The sequence below is a fragment of the Pezoporus wallicus genome, unplaced genomic scaffold (assembly GCF_028554395.1).
Source record: "Pezoporus wallicus isolate ANWC-B61680 ecotype Strahan unplaced genomic scaffold, APGP_CSIRO_Pwel_v1 contig_7227, whole genome shotgun sequence".
Taxonomy (NCBI): Eukaryota; Metazoa; Chordata; class Aves; order Psittaciformes; family Psittacidae; genus Pezoporus; species Pezoporus wallicus.
The window spans coordinates 1626895-1648770 of record NW_026637191.1 but is presented as its reverse complement, the minus strand read 5'-3'; the positions used below and the strand labels follow the sequence as shown (position 1 = coordinate 1648770).

The 21876-nt window shown below is 43.1% G+C and overlaps 2 protein-coding genes across 2 annotated transcripts in view; one reads left to right on the top strand and one right to left on the bottom strand.

Annotated features, from left to right (window-relative positions):
* FANCM (FA complementation group M) overlaps nucleotides 1–419 on the top strand; it is a 74564-nt gene extending 74145 nt beyond the window's left edge. Inside the window, exon 23 of the mRNA XM_057403840.1 lies at nucleotides 265–419. Within this exon, the coding sequence (XP_057259823.1) occupies nucleotides 265–331 (67 nt within the window). The 3' untranslated portion in view covers nucleotides 332–419. The remainder of the gene's footprint in view (nucleotides 1–264) is intronic.
* A 27-nt stretch (nucleotides 420–446) lies between these two features.
* MIS18BP1 (MIS18 binding protein 1) lies at nucleotides 447–21140 on the bottom strand. Its single transcript, XM_057403846.1, has 16 exons — nucleotides 20588–21140; nucleotides 19753–19866; nucleotides 18292–18800; nucleotides 16442–16518; nucleotides 14439–14569; nucleotides 11506–11596; nucleotides 11135–11298; nucleotides 9803–9963; nucleotides 8998–9106; nucleotides 6741–7605; nucleotides 5830–5990; nucleotides 4677–4819; nucleotides 2160–2308; nucleotides 1447–1528; nucleotides 795–849; nucleotides 447–600 (listed from the first exon to the last, which is right to left on the bottom strand). The coding sequence occupies exons 1-16, from the start codon at nucleotides 21138–21140 to the stop codon at nucleotides 503–505; spliced, it is 3462 nt and encodes a 1153-aa protein (XP_057259829.1). The 3' UTR covers nucleotides 447–502.
* Between the last annotated feature and the right edge of the window lie 736 nt (nucleotides 21141–21876).

Genomic DNA, 21876 nt, shown 5'->3' with positions numbered 1-21876 from the left:
CAAGATAAACAAGACTGACTGACAGACAGCTTGTAAAGCTTCCAGGGAGTGCAAAGGAGTCCAGGTCATATGTGAGTAAAATCAGCTTGTCATTTTTATTACATTAAGGAAATGTAAAAATTCAAACTCTCAGCAGAGGAAATTAAAAAGCAATTCCAGTTAGTTACCATTATACATGTATTGTATTTCAGGAACATATTTTAACTTACAACTAACGAAAACTTGATAGAAATTGGTATCCATGTACATTTTTTCCTCCCTCAGGAGGAACAGGGCAACAGCAGTGAGGAGCCTGGGCAAAGAAGAGACACTGTGTACAGCTGGGAAATGACACATGGTGCGAGAGAGGCAGTAAGGCAAGCCTGGTGCTAAAACACATAAAACCACTGCAGGCCAAGTTGTACCATCACAGGAATGCTGCTGCTGAAGAGGGGTGGCCAAAACCCTTTGCTGCATATGAGAAGGACAGTAAGTGTTGAGCTAATGAAATCCACAAAGTTCATCAAAAAGAAAAAGAGGAATCATCGTGTTGTTCTTCATCTGATGAGTCTGTTACCTCCGTCACAAAGAGCTTCCCTGGCAGAGAGGGCTGTGTCACTTCTGTAAGAAAAACAGGGTTATTAATTAGTGTGTGTGCCCAAGCTCAATAAGCAGCTACAGAAGGTCCAAAAAGCAAAGGTGCTTATGAGAAACAGACTGCAGAAAAATTATTAAACACAGATTGGGGAAACCCAACAAGCCAGCAGAAATGTGAAAGTTAGGTGAAGGAGCCTGAAATGATGGCAGCTACTTACTTGTATGGATTGGGAAGGTCCTGCGGGATGCTGGCGTACCAAGCACACCTCCAGCCTGACAGAAGGACAGAAAGGACCCGGTGAGACCACAGTGCAGCACGGGATGGGCAGCACAGCCTCAGGGCTGCTGACGCAGGTTCTGAACAGTGCTGGAATTCAGTTGCCCTATTGCTGTGCTACATTTTCACCTAAAGGTTTGAACTGTTCAGCTTCCATAAATTCTATCACTGACATTTCTTGGCTTCTGGGATCTCAGCTTTTCATGGAAAAGTCAGAAATAACAAAGTTTAGGATAGTGAAGGAATAAGTACATAAACTGAGGAACTGATACAAAGTGAGTATTACTGTTTCCTACAGTACAGAAGAACAGTAATAAAAAGTAACAGGAACTTCATACGTACCTATAGATCACCATTACAAATCCTGAAAAGCATTTGACAATAAATAGCTCTTTTCTAACAAAAAGAACTTTTCTCTGAGAAAAGCAGATACAAAACCCAGCAGTTTGGGAGGAAGTAGGGGAAGTTTCCTGTTTTCCATCTTGCACATAGACACTAGTCTGTGGTCCTGGGATTCTCCTGCCTATTGCTTAGCTAAACCTTGCATTGTTAGGGTGAAACTAGGTGGCATTCAAGGAAACCAGGCTTATCACCTTCTTCTTGACATTGTCCCAGGTGCCTCTGCTGCCCTGCGTGTTCTTCTGCATTCTGAACACGTACTTGTCGTAATCATTCCTGCAGGTGTAATTGAGCAAGTTAGTGTCACCACTGTGCTGACCACAGAATCCGCTGGACACAGTTAAAGATGTTACACATGCAACTCTAATTCAGCACTGCCATTAAAAACAGTCATTGGGCAATTAAATATCACAGCAGCATTGGATCAGATCACATGCTAGATCTCTAAATGCAAGTACCAGGCAAAGCTTCACCAGCTCCCCAGGTGAGGTTCATTTCTTGTCCATTAGATAAAACACCACTCACACAGCAAGTTTCAAGATGATTGATTCAGAAAAGCCTGAAGCACCTGGGTTAACAGGGTCAGACTCAAAATGAACAGAGAAACCACTGCTGAGGCTGAAGCCCAAATCACTGCCTTCTCCAAGAGTAAAAGGACACATTGTTGACATAGGTTTTGCTGCGCATGCTTAGTTGAGTAGCTTAAAGGGCACACACTGCCAGAGGAAAGGGCTTTCATTAAACAAATCCCTCAAGGACCATAGGATTTGCTATGTGTGCTCCACATCTGAAAGTGAACTGGTGTCCAAGTTCCAAGAGTGATATTCTTGGGTGACAAAAAACAATCTTGGGGAAAATGAGAAAGGAAGACATTAGCAGAGGAATAGCCAGCTGCAGGAGCTCCTACCTGTTGATGGGTACCAGCATACCAGGGCTGATATGGTCACACTGAGGGGTTTTCGCCGTAGGGAGAACAGCTGAGGAAGGTGTGATTGGGTTGTCCGTAAGTGCAAAAGCATCATCGTCATCATCTTGGCTTCCCCAGAATGTTGGCAACTACAAAGTCACAGCAGACCAATCAATGACCTGCCCTTTGTAACAGAAGTCTGCTGAAAAGGCTCCTCACAGGTCTGGCTCAGCAGCCATAGGCCACAGGCCCTGCACAACACTATGGACCATGATGGTGTCCCTCTTCCCCACAGAGAGCCCCAGACTCTACTCTCTCCTCAACAGGCAGTTGCTCTGTTCCCTTGCTTACTTCAGCTGCTTTTTTGACATCTGGAGATGCAGAAACCAGCAATGTGCACAGCAGATAGAACACAGGTATGCAAGGACTGGACAGAGTGGCCACACAATGCCTCTGTCCAGCACTTAATACTTCTCTCATTGATGCCCAACACTTTCCTGGCCTTTTAGGCTGTGACTACACATTCAAAAATAATTTTTGGTTAAAATTACAAACTCAAAGCTGACCATCACTACTTGGGAGGAGGATTTCAGGATAAGTCAGTGAACTTCTTTAATTTTGAAGAGAGAGAACTGGAAAGGCTCAGAGAGTAGACATGATGATAAAAAACAGCTCCCCCACTCAGGAGCTGCTGGAACGTAGCACCAGAAATTGCCAGGTGCAAAGAGGCTGTACAGGTTCAAGGAGGAGCTGGCCTTGTACATGAAGAGGAATCCATCCACAAATGACTCCTAATTTTAAACATGGCACATGCCAGGAAAAATGGATTTTGGAGGGAAAGGATTAAAGTAAAAAAAAAAAGGGGGAACTCCTGAACAACTGGCTGAAGTTGTATTCTGCCACAAGAGGGGTCTCCTGTAGAATCCCTCTGCAGAACCAGGGTGTCTTAGACAAGGATGCATGGCCTTTTTTGTGGCCAACCCACTCATACTCATCCATGGGGGATTTCTCCACAGCACTGCTTATGGAAAGCAATGCAATTACCACTGCTTAAAATCTAACTTCCCCATGAGTGTTAGTCCACTTATGGATGTGTTCCAGAATAAGAAATGCACCGCTGCTACAAAGAAAATCCACCACCAAACAACTATATGAGGAGATACAGAGGTACTGTTGTGTCCGTCTGGAGCTGAGGCGCTAGCTTTAATAGGCAGAGCTAGCTGGGGCAGAGAACAGCAAAGATGCATCATGGACTATACGTAAAGAATTCCCTACAGAGAAAAAAAATGGTTCTCTTGCTAATTAAGTGACTTTCTCTTTACAAATGAAAACAGGATTAACTAACATTGAGAGATGGACAACGAAGCTGGTGAAGGGCCTGGAGTACAAGTCTTATGAGGAATGGCTAAGGGAACAGGGGTTGTTTAGTCTGGAGAAGGCTCAGGGGGAACCTTATTGCTCTCTACAACTACCTGAAAGGAGGTTGTAGTGAAGTGGGGATTGGTCTTTTCTCCCAAGTAACAAGTGTCAAGATAAGAGGTAACAGCCTCAAGCTGTGACAGGGGAGGTTTAGACTGGGTATTAGAAAAATTTCTTCACAGGGAGAGTGATCAGGCATTGGAACAGGCTGCCCAAGGAAGTGGGCGAATCGTCATCCCTGGAACTGCTCAAGAAATGTGTAGATGAGGCCCTCAGCGATACAGTTTAGTGGTGGTCATTGCAGTCCTGGAGGAATGGTTGGACTTAATGATCTTAAAAGTCTTGTCTTAAAAGTCTTTTCCAACCTAGTTGATTCTATTCTATGACTCTGGGAGAGCACACACTCACACTTCACCACAGTGAAGTGGAGGCTTATCACAAACCGTAGCACTCACCAGCTGTGGCACTGGGTGCTTGGTGCAGCTGGGGGCTGCACATGGAGCAGGTGGAAACACACCCAGCCTGCACTGGATGCTAAAACTGAACCTAACCAAGGAAACAGGGCAGCTCCTTCAGCCCAAACAGGAGAGAAGAAGTAAACAGGCAAGGACCAGGACAACAGCATAACAGAACTCCCACAGAGAAACCCACTCCCAGGCAGCATCAAGAGTTTTTGAATGCTAGATGTTCTGGGAAGAGGAAGAAAGAAGATCTTACCTTACTTCATGCTCAGTATCAGCCTGACTTTATAAAGTCCCTGGTTCTGCGGCACAAGGATGCATCTGCTGTTCCCAGGACAGCAGTATCACTGCACAGCCAACCTTTCCAGCAGCACAAGTTCCTCCCACACAGAGGCACAAGTGTCCCCCCCCCCCCACCACAGACCTATTTAAACATCCATTCAGCAGCAATGCTTGTCTGCAGGAGCCACACATTCCCACTGCCAGCAATTCGAATATTACAATAACAAACTAAGTAAATAAACTTCTTTCCCCAAATTCACAAGATCAATGGAGCTGAACCAGCAGACTTGTAACACACTCTCGAAACACCAACCAAAAAAGCACACTCATATATACACTCTTTTCCCAGATTTACCTTTACTTTTCTATTCTGAAAGGGTGTTGCAGTGAAAACATCGTCATGGTTGTCCTTCGGCAAATGGTCCAGGAAATCTCTCATCTGCTTCTTTCTTTTCAGTGTTCCCACTTTGGCAGTTATTGTAACCGGCTCTTTCTTATCTACACAAATCAAAATAGTAATTGTTCTAAAGACATCGCTTTAAAATTCACTGAATACAATCAATGCTAGTGATAAAGAGTCCAGTCTGTCCTCTGTGGCAATGTCTCAGCTTCTTTATGATCCTTTGAGTTCTTAAACAATTTATGCTTTCAAAAAGAACTTCTCTACTATATGTTAAGTGGAAGCTTACTCCAGAGCCTTACATAGCTGTTGCAAGTGTCATACCTCAGCCATTTTGTTATGATTTTAACAGAACTATCCATGCGTTGGCATTTCAGAGAAAAAGATCCTAAGGCTTGTCACCTGTTTCAAGAGGACTAAAGTGCTCAGACAAAGGCTTTGCTGCACAGAGATCAATTTAGTGTCCTCAGCACAAGGTTTATGGAAAGCTCATATCAGGCTTCAGCATACACGCTTATATCCTGTCAGTAAGAGGAGCTGCTATCAAACAGCTTTCCTTCCCTAGGCACTTATCCCCTGCATTAAAGAACTGGACTGAAGATCTTACACCTTTCACTTTGGAGTGTACTTGCTCTCTGTAAACATGAACTACTAACTTCAGAACTGGACACAAAACAGCAACAGGCATGTCAGTGCCAGATACCCCAGCACGCAACCTCGCTGTTCTTACTCTGCGTTGCTCTTAGTGCATCCAAGTGCCCCTTATCTTTTTTTGAGAGCTCTACAAGTAGTTCATTATCTACTAGGCCTCCAAGAATCTCTTAAGGTACAAACAGCTGTTTTCCCATAGGTGACAAGTCTTTCCCATAAGACTTCCCATCATGCAGAAATTGAAAAAATTCTAAGAACATCCTTTGTCTTCTTGTTACTTCGCAGTCATTTATGCTGCCCTCCAAGCTCTGCAACAAAGCTTTACACTGCAGAAGATAACAGTCTTCACTGTCAGACCCTGATGAGCATTTATGTCTGTATCTGTCATTTCATAATAAATACTGAATTTTAGATTATTTTAAAATGACAAAATACCCAAAACCAAAGAGGTCAGTACCTTTCTGTTCTGATTTTCCTGAAGCTGTGGCCTTCCTTTTGGAACCTGTTTCCTGTTGTTCTGCATATTTCTGCTGGCACTCTTCAGCAGAGCGAGACCCCACCGCCATGGCGACCTCCACCCAGAAGCCATTCTTGTGCTTTGGAAATGAGGCAATGGCCCTGCCAAAAGAACACAGCCGCAGCCTTCAGCACACTGCAGGACCGGCACAGCACTGGCAGGGAAAGCATCCAGAGACCAGCTGCCCTCCCTGGAAAGGACACTGATGTCTCTGGTATCTTCTTCAGAATGCAGATTTATTGGGACCATTTAAGGTAATGGTGCCATTACCTATTATTCTCCTGTATTTGCAGCCTCCCCCCCACAAGACAGGAGTTCATGCCTTTTCAGGTTTCTAATCTAAAAGAAACAAACTCAAACTGGTCATTTTACTACTTGGTGTATGTATTAAATATTGCCCAAGAGTTTAAGTAATTGGATGATGTTTTAATTAAACATTCTGGCAGCCAATCTCTCCTTTACAAAGCTTAAATACATAAACACATCATGTTTAACATTTCATTCCATTAGGGGAGAGAATACACTCCCACTGACATACAGTCTAAATCATAAATACGAACACTTTCACTTATTATTCGCCTACTTTTTTTCAATTTTACTCCTAGGAAGGCTTATTACTTTTAACAAGTACAATTTTTGAAAAACAGGTAGAGGAGTAGATTGACAAAATTTCACCTAATATCTTGTGTTCCTCTCACTTCACACTGATCACTGTGGAAGGAGCTGGTTTAGGCTCACACATCTACAGTGTGAATCCTAAAAACCCAAATGCAGATCACTCACCCCCCCCACCATATACCTCCCAATGCCCAAGAGAACCTTTGTCTTGTGAGGACAGCACAACCACTTGCCTGTAGAGCTTCTGTAATTCCTTTTCAGACCAAGCATCACCTGCCCTTGGAAAAAGCTGTAGAGGTTTCTGCACCTTTCCCCTCTCAGATTCTCTTGATTTTGCTGCTGAAGGCTTGGCAGTGTTAGAAACTTTGTAGTTTGTTTTTCTATCAGATAGCTTTAAATCCTTTTCTTTTATATGAAACTCCTCTTCACTGCTTTCAGACTCAGTGTCAGGTTCAATCAACCTTGGCAGGTTGATTCTGTCTCTTGTCCTCACTGCCTTACCAGGCAGGTGGGAAGTTCTAGAACTAGTAGCTGTTTCTTCTTCAAGTATATCAGAACCATCCTTGGATTTGGGTACACTTTGCCTCAACAGCACATTATAGGTGTTAGTCATGTGTTTTACTGACCTTTGCTCACAGGACACCTTGTTTGCATCATTCTGTGACCTTCTACAGTTAGAGGAAAGTTTAGAGTTGTGAATCTCTGGTTTCAATAAAGGTTTAGTTTTCCTTTTGACAGACAGTGGGATATCTTCACTGGATTCCTCTTCCTCATCTTTGCTTGACGGTTCTTCTGTTAAGTGCTTATCTTGCCGATGTTGGGCTGACCTTAAAGAGTATTTGTAAGCCTCCTGATACATAGTCAATTCTCCATGTTCCGCTCCTCTGTTTTCCTTTGATGTTGCTGAGGTTCTGCTACTATGTTTGTTTAGTGCTCCAGCATTTAAAGGAGTCAGCTTAGCAGAAAGCTGTTGTTTAGTTTTTGCACTGTTGACTGCACTATCACTCGCATCATCATCTGAAACAAAGTGCCTGGCCGTATTGCTCCCAGTGGGTTTGGCTTCTCTTTTGGAACTTACCCCTTTCTCATTGCTTTTCCCTACAAGAGATGATGTCAGTATAACATCACACATTGTAACATAAACCATTACTGTGTTCTCAGGCCAGCAAAGACTAGCCTGTTGCAGGATACCAGGAAACCCACGCTCATTAAATCTTCCAACTGCTTTCTGTTATAACAGGCTGTAGCCCCTAGTGTTATCAAACATGACTCAGTAAAATCAGCACCTAGTGAAGCTTCCTGAGATCACCACACCTCTTTTCCCATACACGCATCTTGGAAGGATTGAGTAGAGGCCTCTGCCCTAACACATACACTCCAATGTATCTGGGATTCAGTTTTTCAGGAACAAGAAGGTACACAAGACAGACGTGACAGCATGTCCCGGCAAGCAGGCCAGTCCACTGCATGGCAATCAAGAACTGAAAAGCCATTTACACAACTTTTATAAAGAGCACATCACCGAAAACTGGTTATAAGCATTGGATTTGCACTGAGCAAGTGTCCCTCTGCTCAGAAGGAGCACAACTAGCAGCAGGAGGGTTCCTCGCCAACAGGAGACATCTTCTACCTGCCCAGTTCATTTTCATGAGAGATTGCCCCCAGATGACTGAAAGGATTAGGATTATCAAGGCTTCAAAAGGGAATCATAGAATAGTTAGGGTTGGAAAGGACCTTAAGATCATCTAGTTCCAACCCCCCTGCCATGGGCAAGGACACCTCACACTAAATCGTGAAGTTTTTTAAGAGATAGAGAATAAAATAGTAAACAGAAAATGTTGCTAAAATGCAGTGGCTGGGGTTGAGCAAACACTGACATCCCAAAAACTTTACTTGTGCCACAAAGAACTTTTCTGCAGGGAACATGACAGTTGCTTTATGAGAGAAACTTCTGCTTTATATTTTACAATGTTTTCAGGATTCTGTTACTTCCCAAATTCTATTAAATGTTTTAAAGCTCTGTTAATATACTTTTTTTGCCTACATAGGCTTTCTTTTTTAAATTCATCCAACTTAAAAAGTACAGCCAGAGCAGCAGTTCCCAGGACTGGTGAACTCTGCTTCTCTTCAGGTTCTCTCCAGCTATGTAACAGTCACACTGACAGATCCAAACTACAGGAGCAGGAACTTCAGAACACTCATAATCCTTTCATTCCAGTTTCTGGTAAGAAGTCTGTTCCCATTAGTAAATAACATGATTTACAAACATGGTTTATATTTGGAGCTGTAAAACTGGGCATTTACACTACTTTGGTAATTGGTTGACTGCTGCTTCTATAAACATTAAAAGACTAAAATAATTGCTTTGCATTAACAGGACATCACCATACCACTCCAGCACCCAACTCATAATCCCACTGATTCTATTCAACAACTTTAAAGGAAAAAAAAAAAAAACAACAAAAAAAAAACCCACAAAACATTTTTTACCTTTACTTTGTCTTTCTGACATTTCTTTCGTGGCCTTCGTTAGTTTCTTTCTTTTATTCTTCTTTGAGATGGAGCTCATCTGTCTTTGGGATTTTTTACTACTATACAGCTTCAAAATAAAACAATTTAATCTAAACTTCTGCAAGAGTTTACATATCAAGCCAACTGACACCAAATCTGAAAACACAAAATGTTTACAAGGACTTGTAGATTTAAAAGTCACCTACATTGACTGGTATCTACTAAATACTATGTGAAGGACACAGATGCTTATGCAAATGCATACAGCCAAAGCAACTTAGCCAGGATTCCTTTAAATTTAAATATCCTAAACCCCCAAATTAATATCTCAAGACCTAGAACTGCTTGAGTTGGTGGTTAATGAACTGAGGAAATATCTGGTCCTAACAGATGTGAAACCCCACATGGTGAGGGGTGCACCATGGCAGCACTGACAACCCTGTGGCAGGGAGTTTGTGTTATGGTACTACTGGAAACATTTTACCTGTGAACCCTGATGAAGCAAACCAGTCCATCTGCAACTTCCTCTCAGAAAAATTTATCTTTCAAAAAAGAACACTTTTGCCAGAAGTAATTCCCAATGATTTCCATTCTACAGACAACAATACCTGATAATACAGAGATTAAGACTATTTTTTGTTTTAAAATATTTCTATAATGCTTTCAAGCTTTCCTGCCTCTTCAGGTACTTGTAAGAGCTGGACTCTTCCTGTGAGATACCTAGCCAAGTATATTCATTATATTTAAAATACATTTAAGTAAATAATAAACAAAAGAGTCTTACCATGCTCAAATAATCAGTTCCACCATATTGTATAGTAACATTTAGCTCCTGATCAACAAACTCGCGTTGCCCACACCAAAAACTCAGTGGTGGTTTAACAAGACGGCCACTCCGAGTGTACACTTGGTCACTCACTATGGATTTTTGGTTTGGTGTTGTAACTGCAAGGAGAAACAAGGAATCTAGTTTTGTCCCCAGTATTGTATTGAAAATTCAGCTTTGCGGACTTCACAAGCATAGCAGCAATGTTGCGTTTAAACCAACCTATTTGCACTGACTACATAGAAAATATAAAACTTAGGACAGTGTTCTGTTGTCCTTTTAAAAGTGCTCAGGTTAGCACTGAGCACAGCTTAATATGATTGAATTTATAATCCTCACAAATTATAGAATTTACTCTTGTGAACTTTTTATTTTGTTTAGAAGTTTATAAATACTGTAGAAGTCATACAGGGGAGTAGAATGATAAAGAAAAGTTATCACACTGAACACATCCTAACTGCAACAAGAGAAAAAATAAAAGAAAAATGCTTTTATAGTGTTAGCAAGAAAACCTGATTACAGTATTAACAAATAGTACCAGGAAGTTTGGCAAAAGTCTTGCTGGAACTATGACAGGACATTAAAAACAAGTCAAAGTTTAACCTAAAAGCTATTTGTGTCCAGAACAAAGCTGAGACTGCATTACAAGGCAAAGGAAAAAACAGGAGGATCAACAGGTTATGGCTTTACACCCATTTCCCTTGGAAACAAAGCCAATGATATGAATTCTTCCATAATCAATTCCATCCATACCCAACTGTTAGCACTCCCTGTATCTCCACTGTGGCAAAAACATTAAGATGCCATAAAACAAACCTGCTCGAGGACTTGAGATGATTTAAAATTACCCCAGATGAAAAGGGCACTGCAGGGAGGAGTCCAAGGATGGAGCTGTGATAGAGACATTAAATCCCACAGGCATCCCCAGAGGGACCAAGAAGAGAGTACGTTATACAAAATAGCAACTAGAAAAAAAATCAGTCAAGTTTGCTGTCAGGATAAATGGCTCTGAAGTCATTGCCTTCAGCTACCGCAGACCAACCAGGCTGCTGCTCTTTCCCAGGGTCAACCCTGAGGGCAGCCCCGACTCACTTGGTGTATGGCAGCATACCAGAAATAAGAAGACACTTTTGATCACTGTGGTCTAAGGGAACACAAATAAAAAACTCCACCCAACTAGTCTGTTACACTTCCATACAGCCCGATTAACAAGATAATCTTCTGATGGGGACAATAGCTCTCAAAAGCACCCCAACTTTTTTTCTGAAGACAGGATTATTAAACACTCACAAGTGTTTTCACTGTTCTTCGGTAATACTTCATAGGTGGTGTTCCTGGCTTCAGGTGTCTTTACACCTCCTGTTGAGTCTTTTCCATTTTTCAACACATCAGCACCTACCATTGAGTCACCTTCTTCATCTTCATTCTCAGCACTATTTTGTTTTCGTTCTTTCCTAACGATTTGGAGGAAAGAAATAATAAAACATCTTAAAGGTAAAAGGGTATCCTTCCAAAGAAGCAATAAGTATGTGCCTGGAACATAGTCTTCATGCCCATATCTATAATCTTTTATACTCCTCTAGTACAGTATTCTTAAAAAGCAAAATCTCAATGAATACTAAAAAGAACATTGCAATGAAATGGAATCTCCGAAGAAATACCTTCTTCTTTCCTCAAGAAATTCCTCCATGTATTCCTTCCATTTTTGGGAAAAACCATATGTAAATCTTCTGATGAAATGGTAGGGAAATCCTGTTTGAAATAAAATCAGCATTAAAAATAGCTGAGCAATACTTTTAATCACAAAAAGTAGCAATAATATCCAATACAATCATGGTTTTGTAAGTACCTCAGAAGCAAATTGCGTCTTTAAACACACCAGAGACACAGGCTGCAGAGAACAGCATAGAGAAGTTAACCAAGAATTGACTAATTACACTAGTTACAAGTGTCAGTCTCTGGAGACAGCACTCGAGTTTCCAGGTACCAGGAGCATACACTTTCCTGTTCATCTCACTGTATTGACACAAGGCTTCTTGGCAGAGTACCGCAAGTCCCACAGAAAGCCTGAGGCTTTCAGGCTCCAGTTACATCTTAGCTGTTTCGACTTGCACAGAGTTTGGACTAAACTGATCTTTAACATTCCCTCCCATATTAAACTATAAAACCATTCTGTGACAGATGTAAAAATATCCCTTCCCCACCACCTCGTGCAACATTTTACATTTACCAAGACTGAATGCCATAATTTGAACGGCCTCTCAAAAGCTCTTACAACATGCTTTGTGGCCGGCACTCATCCCTACCACCCAGAGAAACTTAGCAGCATGAGGCGACAGCTGCTGCTTCCCAGCTCATGTTCTTTTCTGCTCCACAGCCCACATGCTTATGAAATTCATTTTATTCCTCCCATTTTATATGGTTATTTAAACCCACAGAGGCTCCTCCTTCTCATCACATCAATACTTTTTATCCTTACTAATCTTCCCAGAAGTCTTTCTGGAGGCCCAAAGTGTACAGGCCCTGCCATAGTAGTCTTTCACCATTGTGAGTTATTACTTCATCCATATGACCTGTGTAGATGTCTGCCTCAATATCTCACTATACATCCATCAATCCCACACAATACTAGTTTCTGTTGGTTTACCCTATATGAATGCCAAATGCCACATTCCTTAATTTCAAGGGACTTGAGAAACAACAACTTTCTTAAAAAGCTTTGTATCAGCCACCTTTCAGGCCTACAGGTATCAAAGCAGGCTTCCTGTGAGGTGTTACATGCTAGTTATTTCATCCTTCAGCCCCTTAAGAGCAGCACATTGGTTTGGTCTTTACACAGACTGGATAAAACATTTCCTGAAGATCAGGACAGGCTCTAGGCAAAGCACAGCAAGTGCCATTGTAGAAGCACAGCCTGGAATGGAGTGATTACCACAGAGGTTATGTACCTCAACCCCGCTGTGGGGCAGACTGTGAGATATCAGCCACAGACAACATCTTTCCTGGAACGGAGCATGGACAGATAATAGCCTGTGCTGTCCCTCACATGTTTTCATCAACAGTGACCAGCGGACAGATTTGGGAGCACACCTGGAACACCAGATTGTCAACAGCACTTTGAATAATGAGGCAGAAGTAGGCAAGTGCCTAGCTAGTGCTGTTACTGCAACATGTTTCATTAATGATTTCAGTGCTTCGAAGAGTCACATGCCATCTCGGTGTACATCAGTCAAATGTTTTCCACAGGGAAGAAGCTTTGTTCACAGACTGATGGTTCCACTGTTTCCCCCTCCAGCCTCTCCTGGCTGCCAGCACTGCCCGTTTAGGGAAATCCTCACGTTAGGCTTTAGCTGCAACATTTCTTCTCCTCTCTACCCACGTTAGCTTGTCTTTAACTTCTGATTCATATATCCATACTGAATCTGTTCAGAGTATTTCCAGAATATTTTCCACACAAGCCCCACAAGGGTTTTGTTTGTTCGGTATGTTAGGAGACAAAGGGGAAGCTGAGAAGGAAGGGCAATTTTCAGTAAGTCCAAAGATCAGAGGAATTGACCCAGCAGTCAATTACCACATAGGCTTAGGAAATCTCTGTGGTACTTGAGCACTCTGCTCAGTAGTCTATTGCTTACACTTTACCTTCCCAAAATATTGAAATAAAACCAAATACAAGTATTTAGCAGAAGAACTAATAAAAAAAAAATATCAAGTCAGACAGCAGCCAATTCAGGTATTTATCAGAAAGCACCCCAGTAAGGCAAGTGAGAAGAAAAATATTAAAGCCACAGACATCTCTGGATGCCTAGTGCTTGGACCAAAAGACCAAAGAGTGCATATGCACTCCTTTAAAGAGTGTGATCACACACACAAGGCACACCTTTACTCCATCTATGAGATGGACAATGTTTACATTCCCAGAGCTGCCTGTAAGCACTAATATGGCAGCTCAATTACTAGTGAACATGACAGAGGATGCATGTGAAGCAAGAAGAGTAAAGCCTGACCTAACTTTATGTATAGATTAAGTTTCCTTTAACATTCCAAAGGCTTCAAAACAATCTAGAGCAGGACGCTTAGCTGGATTTGGTGTAACGTACCACTCAGACCCTAAAGGTGGGTCAGTTTACTACATTATAAAGCGCTGACATCAGAACTGCCTGCAAACAGAAATACCATGTATCATTGCAGAACAAGTCATTATTTACTGACTAGTAAGTCACAGACAGAACACAAGCACCGGAGTAATCTCACCAGTGTCTAACAATCCCTACTTGAATGTCTTAGTGCTATTTAAATGCCAAAATATTGACTAAAATTACATAAAGTCTATCTTAGCAAAACCAGCTTCTTTAGAAGAACGTACTTATTAGCCAACTTCATGCCCTGAGAGCCCTGTCTATAACTGCAGCACCCTAAAGCTGTCAGCTACCATTAACAATAGTGTTCAGAACTCTTGGTGGAGTTACTTCCCAGCATGTGCTGAATTCCCACCGAGCCCAATTAGCAGGGCAAGACAAAACATTCGCTGCAGTAGTATGTTCAGTCATAAATCTAAAGCTCTTCTCAGTTTGTAATGTTACAATCATCTTCTTACCTTCTTTTCTCATCAAAGCTGAATTAATTTTTCCCTGTAGCAAGTAGATACTGCCAGTTGATGTTTTAACTTGGTTGCGTGCTACGCGTTCAATAATGGCACCACTATGCCAAACCACATCTTTCATATCTCTAAGACAGATAACATGAAGAACAGAAATAAAACATTGTTTTTATAGAAGAAATAATTTAAATCTAGACTATTAATATTCCACATAAGACTGGCAGTGCAACATAGGTAATGAGCAATACAGACACTGTGCTAGGTTTTCTCTTGTTAACTTGGAAGAGAAACAGTTCTGACCTTGTCTAATACTTGGACAGGAGACAGAACAAACATGTCCACTACTGCAAATGTGAGTCACAGAATATGGGCTTAGCATTAGGCTGCAGAAGCAGAATGAACTAAAGGGCTCTCTCCATCCAGCTCATTGTTGCAGTGATACCATTACGCAAATTACAGAACAGCTCAAATGCGTATTTTCCCCAGGAATATTGTATTTATTTCTGACCTTCCCATTTAAAGACAAGAACAGCAGAAGAAGGAGCCCTAATATGTACAAAAATTAGAGCTGTTTAGAAACTATTAAGGGACTTCTCCATGAGAAATAAAAATCAGACTTAAAGTAGAAAAATCTGTATTTTGGGGGTTTTGAGGTATTTTTGGGGAGTATTTTTAAGCCTACTTTTGCAACAGTAACCAACAGATCAAACTACAGAACAATATTAGACACTGAAACCCAAGATGACAGTGAAAATATGCAACTGCATAACCTGTCACAAGCCAATTCAGGGAGTCTGTGAAGTAAGTGAAAGAAATATGTGTAAGCAGCATGCATCGGATACAACCCACACAGATGAAAAGAGAGATGTTGCTAGTAGTCAAGGGTGTAGGGTGAGAGGATCTGTTGTTTTCAGATAGTCATGAAACAAATGTCAATTCCTGCTGCAAACCCTACCATAGGGCATGCAGCCTCCCAACATCCTCAGTAAGCCCATAGAATTGCTTCCTTTGACAGTGCTACTGCTGTTAAGTTCTGAGTTTTCAGTAGATAAGTGTTAAATAGTTACTGACTACAGAAAGAGTAGAATACTCTTTCCTCATTTTTCAGTGTCTTTAAACTTTATTGCAAACTAAAACTCTTTGTTGTTGACACTTGTTTTCCAGCTGTTTGAATACAATCTGACCAAAACCATAACAAAAACCCCCAGAGCGTCAGTTTTCAGATGGAACAGGTGCTGCTGTAGGAGTAGTGGTGCCATCACAAATAATATGGAGGGGATACCTGGCTGATGGCAGTCCACACCAAGTTTGACTTAAAGCAGCCACAAAACACAATTTTTGTGAAATGAAATAGAAGTTCATAAGACACCAAATAAACACCAGTTTGGGGGATCTACCAAACACATTTATTCCTCTTAAGCTCTCTGACTGACTTGGGACTGGACTTTGAAATAATTATTTAACCCACAGTTTCCTGAATATAGGCACTCTACCTCTGGCAGCCATAAATGAAATCAGTTTCTTCCTTAATAAAGAAGTTTAAGCGATAACATCACTTTGTATTTACCAAAGCCTAACAATAAGTTCCATGAAGGCACAGCTCCAGGACAACCATGGCTCCTTCTCTCAGCACTCCTCAGCAGCCAGCTGCGCAGCCACTCATCCCTCATGCACAGCTCTGCCATCCTGCAGTCTCTGAGCAAGCGGGTTCAATGTGCTTAACCAGAAGCTAGACAGCTATGATTATAAGATAGAGTAAGAGCTGCCAGCACTGCCACAAGGGTTCAGATGCAGCAAAGGGCCATGTTCCCTGTGGCTGGGGGGAAAGCAGCAAAAACCTGTGGAAGTGCTTCCAACAGTTAGCAAGATACTTCAGGAATACAAGTCTCAAACCAGCAGCTATTCAAGCCAGGGAAAGGTAGCACAACCTTTCTAGCCCAGATGCTGAAAGCACATCAGCATGTTTTACCTTGCATTTAAATTAAAAAACTATTCCTTACTTCCGTTTTCCTTCAACACAGATTGCAGTGTTACCATCCATCACTTTAATTCTCCAGCTGGTTAGGCAGATGTTTTTCTGTTTTTAAAAAAAAAAAAAAAAGATAATTACATCACTGTTTAATTAGACTGAGCTATGAAACATCCCCAAGGCTTTAGCAAAATAGAAATTAACTCATGCATAAACCAAGATATTAGGCATCATCATCCTCCGGACCAGAGAAACTGCACAGTTATACACATAAGTACTGAAGCATAATCAAGCTGAAGTTGAATGCACAAGTGAAGACAGGAATTTAAATTGTATAAACTTTGAGTAATTTAATGTTGACTTTCAGAATACAAAGTCATTGGCCAAGACCTCTAGCAAATCCAGAAAGCTCCTCACAAAAGATACCAACACTATGCCACACCTCTTACACTTTGGCATCTGTCCTCCATTACTGCCCAAAATTATCCATGAAAAAATGAAATTGTATTTGTTAGTTACGTTATTGCTAAATTTCAGACGGTATTGAAACGGCTATATCGAATCCTGCAAACTCCTGACATATGTACAGCTGCAAAGCCTTCATTTTGCAGTAAAAAGCCAGCTGTACTTGAGTCAGTTTGGAAAACTGTGAAGCATATTCCTTTGTTTTAAAGAAAGCTCCCGGGAAATTTTTAACATCTGAAACCATCACTGTTTCTCCTCACAACTTCAGTTAATCAATTCCTGATCTTGCCTTGAATAACACTGGCCCTTGTACCATCAACCTTGGCCTCACTGAAGATGTTACCAATGATTTAACCCTACAGACAGCACCTTCTGATGCTCAGACCCATCGTGTCCAATAACAACATCTCTTCCAACATCTACTTAGCTACAAATCATAGAATGGTTTGGATTGGAAAAGACCTTAAAGATCATCTAGTTCCAACCCCCTTGCCATGAGCAGGGACACCTTCCAGTACACCTGGTTGCACAAAGCTCCATTCACAACCCCCATACTTGTAGGGGTGGAGCATTTATCACTTCTTTGGACAACCTGTTCCAGTGTCTTATCTAAATCAAAACTCCTTTAAAAAAATAAAAATACAGGGAAACATCAAACATGCTTGGCAAAAGTGAGGGAGAACAAAGCAATTAACCTGCTTAACTTCAATAGGACTGCAATTTCACAGATTTCTCCAGGGAAGAAAGGAAACTCAGCCCTTGGGAAGGTACGGTTCCACCAGCCTCCTAGGGTAGTCACTGAGAGATGATGCAACATGATTCAAAATCCACTGCTTCCCTTGAGACTTAAGTCAGCAAGATGCAAATACTGCCAAGCATGTCTTCAATTGAAAAGATCTGCAGACTAGTCTCCTAGAAAATTTTTGTCCTGCTTAATTTAATGAAAGTTTGGATATCCTGTAGGAAAGCCAAGATTTTTACCTCCTCACCAGCTGTACAGGTTCAATTAACTAAGAACCATCCCCAGCCTACAGCCAGGAATGATCTCTCCTCCTTGGCTTTGCATTGACAGCCAAGAGCTGAATTGGCCAGTGATCCGTTTTTATGCCCATCACACCAACACACAGCAGTTCACATATTAAAGAGATGATGTAGGAGGCTCCTTCAGGTGGAAAACTCTTTCAGCCCATACTGTAGCTTGTGAACACTAAAACAAAAAGGCTTCTTTTATACAAAAAAAGGGAAAAAATAACCCACAACCAGTAAGATCTAATACAATAACATATATTCTCTTCTGAATCCTGAGTGCTTGTTATTCTTGACATAGAAAAAAAATTAAATCAATAAATCACAACTCAGAGCTACAGGCAGCCCACAAGAATAGATCAGTTGCCCTGAAGTATTAAGTTCTCCTACCTCTTTGTCTGTTTTGCCAGCAACTTGGTCTGTGTGAGGTTTATCCAAAGGGACTTTAGAGCCTTCTTTCGCCTTTTGTTTCTGCAGAATGTGGACTTCAGGAGAAGAGCATGTAATATTGCATATGCACTGAGATGGCTTCTGAGAATTAGCCTCCTGCACCTTTTCTGTTCCATGAGCAGCTTGCTTATTACTTGCCTGCAATCCTCTTCTGCCTTGGTGAGGTTCAGTTCGTTTTGCTTCTCCATTTCCCCACCTTTTTTCTAACTCATCTCCATTTTTAAAAGGGGTAGAGTTTAAATTCACATAATTAATCATTGTATCTTGAGACATTTCATCATCAGCATCCACTGCTTCCATAATGAAATTATCCTGACCATCCTTATCACTCGCCAGGTACTCTGAAGGATCACTCCCAAGCTGCTCAGGAAAAGCAGATTTGACTAATGGCTTTTCTGTAGTTGTGGAAGGAGCAATGTTCTGCTTGGTTGGGTTTGAAGGTGTTGAATCTGCCCATTAAAAAAAAGGAACAAAGAAAGTAGTGATATTTGAGAACTAATAAACATGGTCATAAATTAACTGTATTTTTAATAAGAGGATGCTGTATTGATTAGCATTACAACAGCTGTGAAAGCACTGCCTGTGTCAATTGAAGCCTTCTCTGAAGTTGTTCAAACTACCTTTTCCTCACTGCCACACCAATACCCTGCTGTTAAAGACTTACAGATGTTCCATGTCCAAGCGAATGCACACCATATCTATTAATAGTATCTCTTTACCATTCTTAGTATCTTTTTTTTAATAGAACCTCCTGGCAGAACAAAAAAATCATTTCACAAAACCCCAAATCTCAAATATTTCCATCTTCCCAGAATACAAGATCTGGGGTTGCAACCCTGCTTCTGTTAGGCTGGGAGCCACAAGCATCAGGTTTGAGCTTTCAGATAAATTCAGTTTTGAACACTACTAAGACTTTGACAAGCATAATTTTCTTCATCTGCATTTTCCAAACTGGATTACCAGACAGAAGCATAAATAGGGCTGTTATCAAGTAACGACATGGGGGAAAAAAAAACCAGGAGAATTTCTTGCAGAGCAAACAAACAAGAGGTTTAGGGTTTTTTCCACCAAGTTTCTCATTTAAATGACAAAGTATCTATCATATCTAGTCACTACAGAACTCTTAACCACATCATGGGCCTGAAGGTAGCTGGCTTTTGTGTTAGCGGAGTCCGTGCACTCAAATGGACTAACGATGCCAAGCTTTAAGGTCAGAAGTCCACAGACCTAAGCCACAGTTAAACCAAGCCCAGTGCCATCTGCAAGTTTCTTCATCCATTTTCACTGTGTCCAGACTACAAAGAAAGAGTGATGCCCTGCCAAAGCGCACAAGAGATTATAAGCAAGAAGGGAAAACCCTGAAAGAGAGTTTTGAAGTGTTTTCAGAGCAATACCAAGTACCTTTTTGCTGCTGCAGTTTCTTCTTTATACGCAAGAAGAATTTCTGAGGGGTCTCCAGAAGAGGGTCTACAGCTTTTGTGATCTGGTGCTCAGGAATGTGAGTGCAAAGTAATTCTGGAAAACAGTATTAAAAAATGTATTTCTGAATTTGGGGAACAAAGCCTTTTCTTATGTGGGGCTGTGGAAGCAACAAAAATACTTCATGAAATACTAATCTCCACTATACAACACGTTTTCTTTCTTAAGATGGATGACCAATGCCACCTTTCCTTTTTTTTCAAGGGATTGTAGCTGTCATACTGCCTCAGCTGCATGCTAGAAACACCCTGAGGTATGCTTGATGTAACCCAACCCACACGGATCAACGGGAGTTTGGAGGTCCCTACAGGCGGGATGTGTTTCACATTAATAAAGTCTTAAAAGTAGCAGAAGTAACTGCTTGCTTTGGCTTTTTCATTTACAAAGTGTAATTCTCTGTTTTTTCAAGACACTGCAACGGGTCGACCCCTTTCATTCACAAACACAACAGAGGAAGCAGTTAAAGTCAAGCTAAAAGAGGGAGAAGATACCACGAAAGGGATTCTTCAAAGCTAAAGAAAGGGGAAGCGAAATCAACTATGCCACAGGCACATTTTAGCATTAAGAAGCCCATAATCTAAACTTTTTTTTACCAGCTGAGGGAAAGCCAGTAACTGGTACCGATATTTTCTACACCTGCAAACATGCACTGGGTACTTCTCCCAGCCCCCGGAAGGGTCATAACCTAAATGCAGAGATCATACCGAACGAAAGGTTAAACAGGAGACAGCTTTCTCGGAACAGCAACGGGACGCACCTTTTCCTGGCTGGATGTCCGCACCGCGCACCTCGGCGGGCCTCCGCCAGCCTTCTGCAGAGGCATGGCCCTTTTGCCTCCGGCCCTCCTGCGCTTGGATCGGCGTCAGGATCAGGTCGCTGCCGCAGCCCCTCTGCGGAGCCTTTCCCACGGGCGGCGCCAAGTCCTGGTTCTGCTGCCGGGTCGCGGCTTTCATCCGCTGGAAGATTTTGACCGGGGACTCGCTGGCGGGCGGTTCGCACGCCAGTCGCTTCAGCCACCGCCCGGGACCGGAGCCGGGGCTGACCTCGTTGACACCCAGAATCTGCCCGCCGGAGGCGCTGCCCGCCAGCAGCGTGGAATGGAAGACGCTGCCGGCCGCTGCCCCCCTCGAGCAGCTCTCCCCGCAGCCCGCCGGCTCCGCGGCGGCTCCGTGGGAGCCCTGGCCTCGCAGGAGATCCTTCAGGGGGGTCAGCATACCGGGGACGCTACTAAGAGGCACTGACCGGAAAGGCAGCTCTCCCCGGCTGCGGGCGGAGCCGCCGCCGGTGCCGCGGATTGGGGTCACGATCATCCCGCCGCAGGAGTCGAGTCCCGCCGCAGTCCCTCACGGCCGCCTCGGCCCCAGCCGCAGTCTCTCGCTGCTCCCCCGCCGCCTCTAACGCTCCTGCGCCTCCCCAGGCACCGGCGGCGCCAAGCGCGCGCGCGGCGGAGCCCGCCTTAGCTGTTAGGGAATTTGAGTGCAGCCGCCGAGCGCTGATTGGTGGTGAGGGCCCCAACGTCACTGCCCGCTGGGCGGGGCGGAGCGCTGCCGCGCGGGTGTCGCGGCGCTGTACTTAGGGGAACGGCGGCGGCGCCGGCGCCGGGCGTCCGTGCGCCCCGCTTGGTGCGTGCGGCCTGCGAGGAGGGCTCTGTGTGCGGCGGCTGCGCCTCAGGGCCGGGTTGAGCTGCTGGCGGGAAGAGGGCGAGCGGAGCGGGCCCCTGTTTGCCGCACACACGCGGAGAACGCGCGGCACCTCCGTGTCGGGAGGATGAGCCCGCCTCGGAAGGCTGATGGGCTCGCGGCAGAGCGGCGGGCAGCGCAGGCGGCTCGGCACGGGCCGGAGGGCCCCAGTTCTTCGGGCCCGGCGGGATGGGGCAGCGGGCAGAGCGCAGCCAGGGGTAGGGTGAAATGCAGGAGGGAGAGTAACGGTGAGAGCGCAGTTCCGGGCTCGCTGCTGGGATCTGGTCTGCGGGGGGACCCGAGCTGTAACTACGTGCAGATGCTCTCAAAGACAGCAATGATTCCGGTCTATAGCCGTTAGCTTCAG